Genomic DNA, 16,820 nt, shown 5'->3' with positions numbered 1-16,820 from the left:
AATGTCTGTTCTTATAGTTGTTTTCAAATTAACAAACTACACAGGATACAAAAATGCTTCACAAAAAAATTAAAAGCATTAGAAAATATACTTTTGCTAAGCGATTGGGGACACTGCTTCTATTTTCCAGTTAACTATCATCTAGTGAGGGTGGATCTTAATATGATCTTTAAATGCCTTTATAATCCTGCCTTTGGTCATTTACTAAATGAACATACATGAATAAGTATCTGTAAAATTAAGTACACATGTTCCCTTCTTTTACGAAAGTCATTCCATCACAGGACAAGCATTTGGTGGAATGCTTTACTTATTTGTATGCACAAACTGGAAACCCTCACTGCTTTTAAGAATGGGCTAGATTATTTGGTTGGACAATACAGTCTATGATCCTATTCTAACTGGAAGTAAACTGTCTGATGGCCCAATATAGACACCACGTTTCTAAGCAAAACACATTACTGGTGCTGGCTATATTTAAACACAAACACACACACACACACACACACACACACACACACACACACACACACACACACACACACACACACACACACACACACACACACACACACACACATATGCACACACAGACACGTTTCTCAGTGGAAATGTTATAGCCTTGCAGTATTTTGGCTTGATAAGGCTATTGATGGAAAGAATGGAACACATCAATTGCCCATGTCAGTGAGGATGAAGGTCCCATATTATACTTAAATAACAACACAGTATTGTGAATTCCTGAGAAAATTATAGAGTGATAGCAGCACAATAATACATTTAAGACATAATTCAATAGAAAATCAGTCTATTTTATCTGTGTGCAATGCAGATTTCAGATTATATTCCAACAACCAAACAGCAATGTGTATTGATCTGTAAGATCATGTGTTGGGAGACTGTAAGGTATTCAAGGCTACTAACAATGGAAAAGCAAAATATTGCTTTGGTGGGTAGAACAAAGCCCAAGATGATAATGCAACCAACATGCAGTACTGTGGACTAGTCAATATTATCATAGAGAAGTGTAAGTACCAACTCAATGGTTGCTTTTAACGTCAAAACATGAAAGTAATAAGTAATCTGTCTGTCTGTCTGTCTGTCTATCCAGATTCAAATAATTGTTATGAATGGCACAAGGGAAAATAATATGCAGCCAAAAGCAAATGTAATAGAAAAATTGACTCGTATCCAGTTTTTCAAATAAATGATTGCTGCATACTGAAATGTTTAAGAATCAAATATGTACTGACTGAGAAAAGAAATGCATGGTGAAACCCTGCATAAAAAGTAATGTAAATTATTTCAGTGGATGTGTTCCACATGGACACTGCAGTATGGGTTCTGTAGCCCTAAAAAGAAGTATACTGTGCATATTATTTTTCAATTTGTAACAACATGGAACAGGGGAAGCAGCTGTTTCATTCCACAATTTGAATTTGCCACTACCAGACCGTTCCTGTGGCACGGCAGTTAGAATATAATGAGCATGGGGTAGGTCAGTGACCTAAAGCTGGATGTTCAAGGGTGAAGCCCACCTAGCATAAACACCACTTTAATATTTTTACAATACCTGAACATGTATTATTAGTACACCATGTTTCTTTATTCTTATCAGCTTATTGCTGCTTCTCAAAAGAAATGTACAACTTCATACATTCTAAAAACAAGAGTAATTGTTTTGTACACTTGTTAGAGCATATGTTGACACTTTTCATAACATAAATAACATAATCCATTCATAAGAATAGCATGGTAGAACTGGGTGTGTGTGTTTAAATACATTACTTTAATTCAGCTTTCACATATCTATAGCACACATATGAAGAATAATGCACCTAAATATACTTTTGTTTGAGTAGTTGCAAGAACAGTTAAGTGCAGATTTAATACACAACTTGACACCTCAGACTGGAAAACTCCAATGCAGTACTGATATGAGAAAAAAAATGTACGATTTGTTTTCATAACGTTATGCCTGAATAGTTGATCAGGTAAAATTAAACCGCTTTTTTTCATACTTTAATTTTTATAATGTACAGAACACTTAAAACAAAGAAAAAATACTTCAATTAAGCATGACTTTGAACTACCTTTACAGTATTCTCTGTCAGATACACACACACACACACACACACACACACACACACGCTCGAGTCTGTGTGTGTGTGTGTGTGTGTGTGTGTGTATATATATATATATATATATATATATATATATATATATATATATATAGATATATATATATATACACACACACACACACACACATATATATATATATATATATATATATATATATATATATATATATATATATATATATATACACACATATATATATATATATATATATATATATATATATATATATATATATATATATACATGTATGGTTTCACTTTGTAAACATGAATTGCTGAAATATCGAATTTCAGAAATTCGTGTCCATGAAGTCGAAACTTCAAAATAACGAAAGTGCATAAGTGCGAATAGGACTATGTCGAATTCGCGATTATGCATGTACGTTATGTTGCGGAAGTGTTTGGCTGGGATGGTGTCTGCAGTTTAAGGTGAGTGAGTGTGCATGAGTGCTTTTCTAACTTGTATGATTGTGTGTGTTGGCTGTGTGTGATTATTTGTTTCTTTATTGTCTGTGCAATCCAAGAGTTAGTATATATAAGTGGGGCAAGCTCCAAGGGGGCTTGCCCCCTTGTTTTTGTGTAGTGTAGGTGTGTGTCTGTGTGGTGTTTTGTTGTATTTTATTGTTTTGTGGTGTGGGTGTTATGTTTTGTGTGTTCTGTGCTGTATCGTGTATGTTCGATGTTTTGATTTCAAGATTGTGAAGTGTTGATGTTGTGATGGATTCTGCTTTATACTGTCGAAATGCTGAAATTCTATATTTCAGCACTTTGGTAATATGAAGTGAAACCATATGTATGTATAGACAGATCGAAAGGTAGATAAATAAATAATATATAGATACAGTGGATATAAAAAGTGTACACATCCCTGTTAAAATGTCAGGTTTTTGTGATATAAAAAAATGAGACCACAATAAATCAATTCCAAACTTTTCTCACCTTTAATGTGACCTATAACCTGTACAATTCAAATGAAAAACAAACAAATCTGTTAGGGGAAAAATATAAAAAATAAAAATGTCCTCTGAAAATTTAGTTTCATTCAGGAAGACTTTTAATAAATTGACTTCTTCTTCTTCTTCTTTCAGCTGCTCCCGTTAGGGGTCACCACAGCAGATCAACTGTTTCCATTTCTTCCTGTCCTCTGCATCTTGCTCTGTCACACCAACCACCTGCATGTCCTCTCTCACTACATCCATAAACCTTATCTTAGGCCTTCCTCTTTTCCTGATACCTGGCAGCTTCATCCTTAGCATCTTCTTTCGAATATACTCTGCATCCCTCCTCAGCGCATGCCCAAACCAACGTAATCTTGCCTCTCTGGCTTTGTCTCCAAACCTTCCAACCTGGGCTGACCCTCTAATATACTTATTCTTAATACTGTCCATCCTTGACACACCCAGTGCAAATCTTAACATCTTCAACTCTGCCACGTCAAGCTCTGACTACTGCCTTTTTGTCAGTGCCACTGTCTCCAACCCATATAACATAGCTGGTCTCACTACCCTCTTGTACACCTTCCCTTTCACTCTTACTGGTACTCGTCTGTCACAAATTACTCCTGACACTCTTCTCCACCCACTCAATCCTGCCTGTACTCTCTTCTTCACCTCTCTTCCACACTCACTGTTACACTGAACTGTTGATCCCAAGTACTTAAACTCATTCACCTTCACCACCTCTACTCCCTGCATCTTCACCATTCCTCTATCCTCCCTCTCATTCACACACATATATTCTGTCTTAGTTCTGCTGACTTTCATTCCTCTTCTCTCTAGAGCATATCTCCACCTCTCCATGGTCTCCTCCACCTGTTCCCTACTCTCACTACAGATCACAATGTCATCCATGGGGACTCCTGTCTGATCTCATCTGTCAACCTGTCCATCACCATTGCAGATAAGAAAGGGCTCAGAGCTGATCTTTGATGTAATCCTACCTCCACCTTAAATGCATCCATCACTCCCACTGCAGACCTCACTGCTGACACACTACCCTCGTACATATCCTGTGCCACTCTTACATACTACTCTGACACTCCCGACTTCCTCATACAGTACCATAACTCCTTTCTAGATACCCTGTCAAATGCTTTCTCTAAATCTACAAAGACACAATGCAACTCCTTCTGACCTTCTCTGTACTTCTCCATCAACACTCTCAGAGCAAACATCGCATCTGTAGTGCTCTTTCCTGGCATGAAACCATACTGCTGATCACTAATCATCACCCCCCTTCTTAACCTAGCTTCCACTACTCTTTCCCATAACTTCATGCTGTGACTGATCAGTTTAATCCCTCTGTAGATACTACAGCTCTGCACATCACCCTTATTCTTAAAAAATGGTACCAAAACACTTTTTCTCCTTTCCTCAGGCATCCTCTCACCTTCCAAGATTTCATTAAACAATCTAGTTAAAATCTCCACTGCCATTTCACCTAAACACCTCCATGCTTCCACAGGTATGTTATCTGGACCAACAGTCTTTCCGTTCTTCATCCTCTTCATAGCTATCCTTACTTCCTCCTTGCTAATCCACTGCACTTCATGATTCACTATCCGCACGTCATCCAACCTTCTCTCCCTTTCATTATCTTCTTTCATCAACCCCTCAAAGTACTCTTTCCATCTGCTCAACACACTCTCCTCGCTTGTGAGTACGTTTCCCTCATTATCCTTTATCACCCTTACCTGCTGCACATCTTTACTAGCTCGGTCTAGCCAATGGGTACAGGTCCTTTTCTCCCTCCATAGTGTCCATCCAACCTTTTATACAACTCTTCATACGCCTTATCCTTAGCCTTCTCCACCTCTCTCTTTGCCATGCACCTCATCTCCTTATACTCTTGTCTACTTTCTTCATCTCTTTGACAATCCCACTTCTTCTTCGCCAACCTCTTTCTCTGTATACTCTCCTGTACTTCTTCATTCCACCACCAGGTCTCCTTGTCCTCCTTCCTCTTTCCAGATGTCACACCAAACACCTTTCTAGCCATCTCCCTTACTAGCTCTGCTGTAGTTACCCAGCTGTTCAGTAACTCTTCACTGCCACCCAGTGCCTATGTTAACTCTTCCCTGAACATCACCTCACAATTACCCTTTTTCAATTTCCACCATTTGATCCTTGGTGCTGCCCTCACACTCATTCTCCTCTTCTTGATCACCAAGGTCATCCTGCAAACCACCATCCTATGCTGCCTAACTACACTTTCCCCTGCCACCACTTTACAGTCTTCAATCTCCTTCAGATGGCCCTTCTACATAAGATATAATCCACCAGTGTGCATCTTCCTCCTCTCTTGTATGTCACCCTATGCTCCTCCCTCTTCTTAAAATACGTATTCACCACAGCCATGTCCATCCTTTTCGCAAAATCCACTACCATCTGGCCTTCTGCATTCCTTTGCTTAACACCATACCTACCCATCACTTCCTCATCCCCTCTGTTCCCTTCACCAACATGTCCATTGAAACTTTTAATAAATTGACTAAATTTTGTAATTTGCAATCAGCTTCCTAAGCTACTCTTAAGTAGACCTATTTCAAATGGAGCTTCTTCCTTGATGTATTCCACTATTGCAATAACCTGTTTTTTATGCAATGTATAATGTATGCAGTTCTACATTTTTTTACACGAAAAATGGATTTTTGTAAAATATTTAGTTATCAAAATGTTGTACAACATGATAAAGTTACACTACCAAAATATATGAATGTAGGATGTACTGAATCCATCACATAACCCATTTGTATTTGTTCACAGAACTGTGGAAGCAGAGATGGTAATGATGACTCAGTGATAGGAGTATCAAATTCGAAACCAGAAGGACCTTTTATTCGAATTGATTCAACAGGTATATTTTGGGTTTCCTGTTATTATTCCTGTACTTAATTTCATAAAGAAATTTGTGTTTAAAGATCCTGTGTGCCAGTATTATAGAGGTAACACAGATCTGAGTTTTACTTCAAAAAGAATTGATAATTCAGTAACATACATTGATGTGTTGCTCTGGATGTGGGCATTTTACCCACCTCTGTTTTGCATGTTAAATAACCCTTATTGGCTAGTAGAAGTAAAAAAAAAACTGGCCATAATAATGCACTGGAGCTTGCTAGCAGCAGTTTGTGTGTGTCATACCACCAGAAAGAAATATAAGACAGACAATACCCTCTTAGAGTTATGTATTACCACTTGTTGTCAGCGATAACTCAAGAGACATAGAGGCTGTCCACCTTGAGTGTTATAAGTAACAGTGATGGAGTCACTAGCAAAAACAGAATGGGAAATAATAGAATAAATAACTTAATAAATTAGCTTGCTGCAAAGGTCTAAGAGAAGTTACACCCCGACAAACACAATCAAGAACAAGTAAAGGTATTTTGTATAAAATATATACACATAAGACAGATCGATAGCAACATGGTGATAATTGGGTAAAATAAGTTGTTTGTTTCCTTTAGTGATATATATTGATTTTATTTAGTTAGTTAGTTAGTTACTGACGTGTTTACAGGGAAAGTCTGGCTGTGCATTGTGAACTGTTTTCAGTTGAGGCCCAGGAAGAAATTCTCCACTAAAGGCAATATTAAGACAATGACAGACATAAGTAGCACATAAGATGAGTGAGACATATAATCAGTTTGCTATACCAGCTGCAGGAAATGAAAGACAATGATTTATTGGCAAAGACATCCAAACAGAATAACATCTCCTATAGGAAAGAATAAAGAGAATGGTTATCTGACAAAAACATTATAACATTAGAGTAGCAGGAACATATTGGGTATATTGAATAAGATGGCTGACATTATGGGAAAGGATGGTGAAAGAAAAATGTATGTGAATGTGGTTTGGGGAAGCTAGATTATGGTATGTGAGTAGGAAGTTTTAGAAGATGTAACAGAGAAAACTAATAGCACATAGCAGAGAAGAAAGTAATAAGAAAGTAATAGATTAATTAAAGTAATATTAGGAAAAATCAAGATAGGACCACCACGAAATAAAACATAAAACACACTTTATTGCATATGAATGAGCGCTTTCACTTGCTGCCAGGGCACGCTTCTTCAGATTTCACCAAACCATTCAAACTTCATACTATATATACACGCCATGCTAATTCAATTAAAATCAATTAAATAAAATTGAACCACATTATAGCATAATTAATCACCCATTAAGTAATCACTATTACATCACATCAGTATAAAACTGAATTAGCTTCACTAAATAAAACTGATAGAACTATCTAAAAATTAACTATGAAACAAAATTAGCTATACATTTGTATAGCCATTACTGATGAAACCTTTTAGTGTAAGGAATAGTATGTAGGAGGATAAATATATATATATGGTAACCTTCCCTTGCACTAAATGCACCATATAACATAAGAATTCTATACTACTTATAATATGTCCAAATGAATAAATAAATAAATATATGGTAAAGCCACAGTTAACTGTTGGTAAACATAGCAATCTAAAATTAAAGTAAATTAACTCGAGTGGTTGATATGAGTGGAGACTAGTAATACACATACACACACACACACACACACACACACACACACACACACACACACACAGATATACAGCATATATATAGATAGCTAGATGTGTGTGTGTGTGTGTGTGTGTGTGTGTGTGTGTGTGTGTGTGTGTGTGTATCATGAGCTCATGGTTCCCCAATGCAGATGAGTAATACAAATGGGATAAATGTTTACAGTATGTACAGAAAAGGAATACAAGAATGTCTCTGTATTATGATAACCAGAGTTAATGATTTTATTTAAGAAGTTAGCTATTGAAACTAGAAGACAGTAAAGAAACTCTTTAGTCATATGTAAAGAAGAACAACGCCAGAACTCAGCTAGAAATCATTTTAGTTTAGATTTAAATGTGTGGAGATTAGATATGGACCTCATGACAAGTGGGACGAAGTCCTAGGATCTAGCAAAGCAGCTAGAGTACAGAGCATTTCTTGCAGATCTCGCAAATTTGTAATTAGAGAGAAGTTTTGTATCACATCAGCACAGTGGTGGTTGTTGCGAATGCTGCTTAGAGCTATTCGTGAGTTGCAAGCAAATGAGTGTATGTGAGATAGTGGGGTAATTCATGTCACTGTAATTAAAAGTTTGGCAAAACGCCACATCAGTTTTTTTTTCTTTGCAAACTGTTAACATAACACAAGTCACAATTACTTACCCATGCCAATCCAGCATAATTAAGCCTAGAACCCAAAGTGATATAGCCTCCCCCTGTCTGCCAGTTAGTATCAACTCTGCATGTTTAGTCTTCTGCACTCACAAGCAATTTTTAAAATAATTTTATTTGTAAACTAGTATGAAACAACCTTTAGTTTCTGTATAAAAAAATAAAGATTCATGCAGACACTTTTTATGCAAAACCAAAGATTGTTTTGTTCCTTTAGATGTGATCTTTAAGGCAGAGCAAGTAGCTGGTTGTATGGGGGTTCGCTAGCAGTAAATTTTACAATTTTGTGTAACATTGTTCTAGTTTAATTCTCATTATAGCATAAAGCTAAGAGTGATGATAAGAGAAGGTAGTTGCCTGGGTTAACTTTTATGGTGATAGTAAGAAAGATTTTTTGCCATTCACAACATTCATGGTTTCTGGTGAATTCTTTTAGTTGTGTGTAGAAAATGCAGAGTAAATTTAAGGCTGACAGACATCAACATGCCTAATAGTATATTGTATGGAATTACTTTTATTGCTGCATTATCGAATGAGGTCATTTTAAAATTGGTTTTGTCTTATATGTGGGATTTAGGGAAGAAGATGAGAAAATTAGTTTTTTGAGGATTTAACAGTAGTTGTACATTGCAGAACTAATTTTGGTGGTAGTAAATGCTTCTTGTGTAATTTGTTGAAGATGCCTTAGGAAGTATGTGGAGCAAATAAGAGTGAATCCTCAACGTATTGTATTAAGAAGGCTTGCTGTGAGGAGGGATTCAAATTGTTAATGAAAGCATTAAAGACAAAGGGCCAATAAGAGAACCTTGAGGTACTATTCTGTAACTTACAACAAAAGAGAGGGAGTGTTATGCCATTTTGCAGATTGACATCTGTTGAATAAGTAGCTACTGAACCATTAGCAAGTAGTCTGGGATAGGCCCAGATAATACATTTTTTGCAAATGATGGTTATGTGTGACATTGTCAAAGGCTTTTGACAAGTCAAGGAGTAAAGACGAAACAATTTTACCACTATCATTGGCTCATTTGATTGTGCTGTGAAGGTTAGTTGTGCAGAGTTTGTGCTGTCTGGACAAAAGGCATGCTGTATGAGAGTCAGGTATTGCTCATGGAGGAGGTATTGGAGTATTTACTTGTGAATCCATTTTTACAGAATTTTAGATTCTGAGGACAATAAAGTTGGAGGTCTAAATCTTGATAATTCAATTGAGTTAACACATTTGTAGAGTCAAATGACGTATTACTTTTTCCAAAGAAATAAAGCATTCAGTTCTTGTATTGCCTTATTTATAAGAAAAGACATGGAAAAGACTATAGCATCAGCTGCTTTCCTGATGTATTCTGCTCAAACGTTAACAGCTGACCGTGAGCTGAGTTTTTAGTTCTTTGCAGATCTTTTTTGTTTCTTTGTTTTATAGGGAAAGTTGAGGTAGAACATAACATGAAAGTGCATGAGTTAGTAGGATGCATCATAGAATGTTTTGTATGTTGTCATTGAAGAAGAAGTTGACTTGGGACATTATTTCTATTGCAGAAGAATTAGGAGAAGGATTTGGCTGACTTTAACTTCTAAGGGTATAATATTTCTCAGATAGAAGACCAGGATTTAATTAGTTTATTTTATATGTTTGCTTTGTTTGGAGATATGTGTAGTATTGTTTTCTAGTAGGGTTATTCTGCTTTTTTGGCTAAGGTTACCTAGCTCTTTTAAAGTTTTGCAAGTTTTAGCACATGCTGTCTCCTGGATTTTCAGACTCTGAATTTGTTATGCAGGAGTCATTTAATACATTTACTTAACCAAAGAGCATAGGTAGCTTTTATTCTTTTTGTTCCTAATGGTGAATGGCATTTAGGAATATATAGGAATCTTAACAAAAAAAATAGGAATTTTGAATTAAATTCCTGAATAGCCTCACTTGAAGGAAGGACTCTAAGGGTGGATCAGTTATAGGTTTTTACGGTAGATATAAATGTGATGATGTTACATTTTGTTAGGTTACAAATTACTTTGTAAGAATGTTGTTTAAAGAAATGCATTTTATGGGATCAGATACCAGTGTGTGTGTGTGTGTGTGTGTGTGTGTGTGTGTGTGTGTGTGTGTGTGTGTGTGTGTGTGTGTGTGTTTGAAACAAACCAAAGCAGAGTGGCCCACAAAATCTTATTTTATTATAAAAAATCTGAAGTGTATACTTTACTTATATTAACATTGTCAGTCTTCAACTACTTCCTAACAATTCAAATAGACTTCAAAAAGTCATATGCCAGATTTTCATCACATAAATCTACAGTACACATCCCACTAATTAAAAATACATTCGAAATCACAAATCTCTTGATTTAAGTGTAGGATTGAGAAAAACAAATTTATTAAGACTTGGTGATTAGAAAAACTCCATTGCAGCCACAGCATTTACTCTTTCTCCAGAATAATTTCTAAATCACCATTTATCTTATCTAGTGTGATATTTTCTAAAACAAAAAGCAACTTCCTATACTTTCATAGTAGAATGTCTATCAAATGCAGTTTATCTGCTGTGCTGATAACATTTACATTATCTCTGATTATATTTTGAAGATGCTTTACCCTTTAATTTAAATGTCACATTTCACAACTAATCACATAAACAATATGGCAACAGATGCTCTGAACACTTTTCCTGAAGGGGAAAAAATTAAGACTGCTTGATATAAACGTACACATTTTGATATTCTACATGAAAAATCCCATTATTATCTTATTAAAATTTTTTTTGTCTTTTTTGACTTTTATTTATTTCACATTTGTTTACCGGGTTAGTACAACTGAGTTTGAAAACAACCCCATTTTCAGTGGAGACCAGCATGGAAAAGCCCCAGCAAACATAAATTAAGATAAAGTGACAATATACAAATATTAAATAACAATCACAATGCAAAATAATTGTAAAAAAGAAAAGGTTATTAACTATTTGCATTGCATTGATAGTAAGCAACCCATTTTCAGTGGAGACCCAAGGGGAAAGAGCCCCAGCAAACATAAACAAAGATAAACATGCAGGACAAAAGTTATTAAAAATAACAATGCAAATACAAAATTAATTATAAAGAGAAAAGCAAAAGAAAAAATTCTGAACATTAAGGGTTGCATTGATAGCAGTGATCTAAATTTACTACATATAAGAGTAAAAACAAAAATGATAATTGTTGTTCAAAAGAAGGAAATGTACAGACATTTATAGGAAGTAGGGGAAAAAGATAAATAAGTGAGAGAATAGGAGGGGGAGAGAAAGGAGGGGGCTATAGTAGGGCTATAGTAGTAGAGCTGATAGTTTAGAAGGTTAGTTTAAGCAGAAGTTACTAACAGAGAAAGAAAGTAAGTTAGACGATGCAACAGGTTATACAGTAGGACAGACTAAGACTATATATGGTCAAGGCAATGGCATAATTTCAAGTTTAGTAGGTGGGATTTAAGCTCCTTTTAAAACAGGGAAAGAAAAGGTTGGAGCTAATATGGAGAGAGAGTTTGTTCCAATTTAGTGAGACAGAGTGTTTGTAATATTCCTTTTGTGTTTATAAACTAAGAGAAGATGAGCACTCCAGAGAGGCCAGGGGGGAGAGTAAAGAGTAACATGGGAGATAAGAGCAAAGCAGGCAGAGGGGTTGTTGAGTATGGAAAAGGTAGTGTGGAGTTGAGATTGTAGGAGAAGGTGTGGAAATTCCAGCCACTGAAGTTTGTTTAGTGAGAGGCAGTGATGTGATGAGAGTGGTTGGTTTAGAATAAATCTGGCAATTTTGTTGTCTCTTCATTCCAGTTTTTGCATTGAGGTAGTTTGGATATTGGTGAGGATGGGGTAAACATATAGAAGACTAGGTAAGAGAAACGCCTGCATAAGAGTCCATTTAGTGGCAGTAGTGAGGACTTTTTTGTTCCTGTAAAGTAGTCCAAATGTTTGCTGTTTTTTTTGATGGCCTGTTGTATGTGCAAGTCAAATTTTAGTTGGTCATCAATTATTACTACAAGGAGTTTGGTGTTTGAGGCAGGGGAGATATTGGTGCCATCTAGGGAGGAAAGAAAAAAGTTGGATTTGAGGTGAGAGAGTGTCTGAAGTAAGAGGAGAAGGAGTTGAGTTTTTTGCGGGATAACAATTAGTTGATTATTTCTGAGCCCTTTTTCAACCGAGATAAAGGAATTCTGTGTTTGTGTGTGTAGTTTAGCGATAGTATTGGAGATAGATAAGAGAGAAGAGTCATCTGCGCATTGAATTACAGATGAGAGACTACAGGATGAATGTAAGTTGTTGGTAAAAATGCTGAAAAGGAGCGGTCCAATTATGGAGTCTTGGGCTATTCCTGTTTGAACAAAAAGCCTGTTGTCATCTAACAGCTTATTTTCTGCCATTAAGGTATGATTGGAACCATCCAAGAGTAGAAGTATAAGCTTTAGGTCTGAGAGTTTGTTAAGAAGGTTGGGATGAGACACAGTGTCAAAGGCTTTAGAGAGATCAAGGAATAGACAAGAGATGAGGAGGTTGTTATCCCTAGCTTCTGTAACCTTTTGAGTGAAGGATAGCAAGGCAATTGAGGTACTGTGTTTAGGGCAAAAACCATGATGTGAGGGGGTGAGGAGATTTTCGTGAATGAGATAGGACAGTAGTTGAGTATGTACACATTTCTCAAGGATCTTAGAGAGCGGTGAGAGAATAGCAGTTGGTCTATGGTTAGAGGTTTGAACAGAGTCACCACCTTTGTGCAGAGGAGTGGTATAGAAGAATTTCCATATTTCTGGTATGGTAGATTCCTGAATGGAGTGGCTGATTAAGATGGATACAGGAAATGCAATAGAGTCAGCAGCAATTTTCAGAAATTGAGGGGGGGGTTATTAGTGGAGGGAGAGCTTGGTTCTAGTTTAAGAAGCAGGGATTTGATATATTTAGTAGAAACAGGTCTCAAGGTAAAAGGTTGAGAGACAGAGGAGCATAGAAGTTTAGGGGGAGGTGAGGGTGACACAGAAGAGTTGGGATGAGCAGAGTTACCAGAGGGTAGGAGTTTAGAGATACTGTCTATGAAGTGTTTGTTGAGCAAGTCTGCAGTTTCAGAGAGAGAGTGATAGGGGAAGGGGTTAGGGATGGTAGGAGAACCAGTGTGGAGCAGGGAACTGATAGCACTCCAGAATGTTTTGGGGGCATTTGGGTGAGAGCTTTGAAATTTAGTGAAACATTGGTATTTATCCAAAATAATACATTTTTACACCATTTCTGAGTTGCTTATAACCTTGGAGAAAGGTGGGAGTTTTAATGGTTTGACTTTTTTTCCATAGAGCATCTCTTTCATGCATCAAAGCATGAGTAGCTTTGGAGAGCCGGGGTGCAAAATTAGATTTGATTCTGATTTTGCAAGTTGGGGCAAGAGAGTTTAGGACATCAAGGAAAATGTGGTTGACTTTAGTAATGGCATCATTGAGTGGGAAAGTTTTTAAGAAAGACCAGTTGATGGCAGAGAGTCTATAGTTAAAGGTTTCAGGGGAAACGTTAGTCAGTTTCCTACAATCTCTGTAGACATGGAGCTTAGAGAGATGAGGAGAGTGCCTTAAGATAGAGATGGGAGAATGGTCACTAACAGAGTCAGGGAAGGCAGAAAGGGTTACAGTAGTTTTTTGGAGAGTTGGTCAAGATCCAGTCAATTGTGGAACAAGTAGCATTTTTACTGTAGTGGGTAGGGGGAAGTGATCAGTTGTGAGACTCCATACAGGTTTATGAAATGTTGAGGTGAGTCACCAATCAGTGAGTTCCAATCTATATTAACATCTCCAAAAATGATGGTTTCATAGGGGATGGAGGTGTTTATCCAGGAGAGTATATGCTCAAAGATAGGGATGCTTTTACCTGGGGGATATAGATAGAGGCAATAGCAAACTTATTATAGCTATCGATGTGGCAGTCTAGTAGCAGTAGTTCAGCAGGGGAGAAACTAGTCAGGGTAATGTCTATAAGTGTTAGCGTCAGTGAAACAGAGTACAAGATAGCCATTTTGGTAAGCTTCTTGATGGTATTTCCTCTTGTATAAGAAAACTACAGATTTTTTCCCGACAGCTGAATTTGTGTTCTCTGTGTTCTTTCAGTATCCTGCATTGGTCTTTCACAATTCTCTTTTACCAAAGGAATCCTGCACATACTCAACTCAAAGGAAGTCAATAATGTTGATTTCTCAGTAATGAAAATTTGGCATGTGATTTTTTAAATGATTTTAACTGAATTGTTTCTAAGTTGGTCAGGTTCAATGAAGCCCAGTGTGAGTTGATGGCAAAAGTGTTTGCATTTTTTATATATGTAATTTCAAAAAAACAGACTGCCACAAATCAATGAGACAAAATTGCAAAAGTAAGAGAGCCAGATTATGACTGTGTCAAAATTTGAATATATACATTCTATTATTAATTATTAATATACATTTTGTGCAGATAAGATGGAAATGAGAGGTGTGTGACTGAAACGCGTTATTATCTTCTATTCAGTAAACAGTACCTCTGCACTTCAAGTGTTAGACTAGAAGCCACAAAATGTGATAGGCAAAAATGGTTTCATCTTGAAAACTCGCATAAATTTAACATAAAGTCACACATTGCATATTTGTTTAGATTTTTGAATAAAGTTTCTGCAAATTTTGTTTGGTCACAACTAAGAGACTAAAGGTAGAATTTGTAAAAGTATTTAAAACTTTTCCTGAGCTTGTCCTGATGTCCTAAAGTTTTAAAATATTCAAGTTACTTACATTAATTAGGGGTCCAAGCATCTGTAATAAATTGGCACAGGGAGTTGCCTACTACTTATGTTTTGGATTGACCATTCCATCTGAAACTTTTGTCCAAGGAGGTTTTGTGAAGAAGCTGTATGATTACATAAACCAGTTCTAGACTGCCTTATTCTTAACTAAGTACAGTGTGTCTGTCAAAGCAATGTACTGATTAACCAAATAAACAGAAAGAAATGTCAGTGTATTAATAAAATTTATTTCTTGTTTGTCTATCTCTCAGGAGCTGTTTCTGCAGCCACCTATGGTAAGTACAATGATTACTTATTTTATCATGTGATACTATAACACTATACATCAAGATTTTGATTGAATGGAATATATTTCTCTAGATTCATTGTTGGCAACCACTGCAAGCAGTCATGAGGATAAGGAACAGTAGCCTCTGAAAGCAATAGAATTGATACAGCTTCAGGTTCTAATGAATCTGTTCAGACTCCAGAGTATTTATAGTAGCAGAGATAATGCAAATATCATAGGCTTTTCTATATTATATAAATTCAGTGTTATACACCATCCCTACATGTCATTAACATAAAGTTGAGGAAAGACTTGGGTTATTTAGGGTCAGTGCTGTTTTAGCAGCATGGCACCATTTTGACAGTAGACAGGATGGTGTGAGAGGCAGGCATTTTGCTACTATGTCACTTGCTTGCCACTTCATCTCCATGTTCTATTCTGGCCTTTTGGATATCTCTCTAAAACAAAACACAACACTATACCAGGCAGCAGCAGCAACTGTATCAGCAGACACTGTATAAAGCTTACCAATGACTGCAAGAATCAGGTGGAGCATGGACAAGGGGCTTATTTACTTACTCTCTGCAATAATGAACTATGACCCTAGCAACATGCTGACAGTTGCAGTGGTCTGCCCTTCCAGAGGTAACATATCAGTGCATCACAAGCAGCCTCTTGCATCCTGACTGAACACTTTAACATGTTTCTACTTTCTGTAAGGAAAGTTTGCATCCAAAGATCTGTTGCAGTTTCTGATTAATAACAGGAATTACTATGAGTGATATATCAGTGTGTGTACTGTCAAGATTTAAATGGGCCTTGGATTAATCTGTCTTATAGATCTTAATCGCCTGTGATTCCTTTAATATATCTAGACATCAAAACACTATCCCCTGCTAGATAATTCCTCAAAAACATGTGGCTGTTTAGCTGATCCCTGAGTAATTTTTATCTCTCAGATTCACCCAATTTCAGCATGTTAAACTTCTTTCTAAATTGGGACCCATTAGACAGTTGCAAAATTAACTCTTTGCAGTACCTCTCATATTTGGCAACCATCTACAGCAGGCCTGAACAGTCCATATTCAGCTTCTCACAACAAATATATCAAATATCATCTGTACTATGAAGAAGTGTGTGAAAATACTCATAATAGTATACTGCCTTCCAAATGTGTCTTAGTTCATCCTACATAGGTTATTAGCTGTTTGACACTTCAACATTCTGGCACTCGGAGTGGTACACATGTTGCAGTTGTCGTCTGCTTTTTGAGTATTATAAGACCTTAAGACAATAAAAAACACAGAGCCTTTAGTAAAAGTAAAACATTTTACAAAGTGATGTCTTTTAACGATACCACCTATATTTAACATGATTAGACTTTTAGGTCTGCGGTGGTGCAGCGGTAGCGTTGTTGCCTCACAGCAAGA

General features: G+C 36.5%; 1 protein-coding gene across 1 annotated transcript in view; it reads left to right on the top strand.

Moving 5' to 3' along the window:
* LOC122814042 (uromodulin-like) overlaps positions 1–16,820 on the top strand; it is a 233,410-nt gene that overhangs the window by 195,289 nt on the left and 21,301 nt on the right. The window contains exons 5-6 of the mRNA XM_044086645.1: positions 5,909–5,999; positions 15,374–15,397. Of these exons, the coding sequence (XP_043942580.1) occupies positions 5,909–5,999; positions 15,374–15,397 (115 nt within the window). The remainder of the gene's footprint in view (positions 1–5,908; positions 6,000–15,373; positions 15,398–16,820) is intronic.

This window comes from Protopterus annectens, chromosome 1.part1 (assembly GCF_019279795.1).
Source record: "Protopterus annectens isolate FY-2018-M chromosome 1.part1, PAN1.0, whole genome shotgun sequence".
NCBI classification, from domain to species: Eukaryota; Metazoa; Chordata; order Ceratodontiformes; family Protopteridae; genus Protopterus; species Protopterus annectens.
Note: the sequence above shows the minus strand (reverse complement) of the source record. Positions and strands in the feature narration are given on the sequence as shown.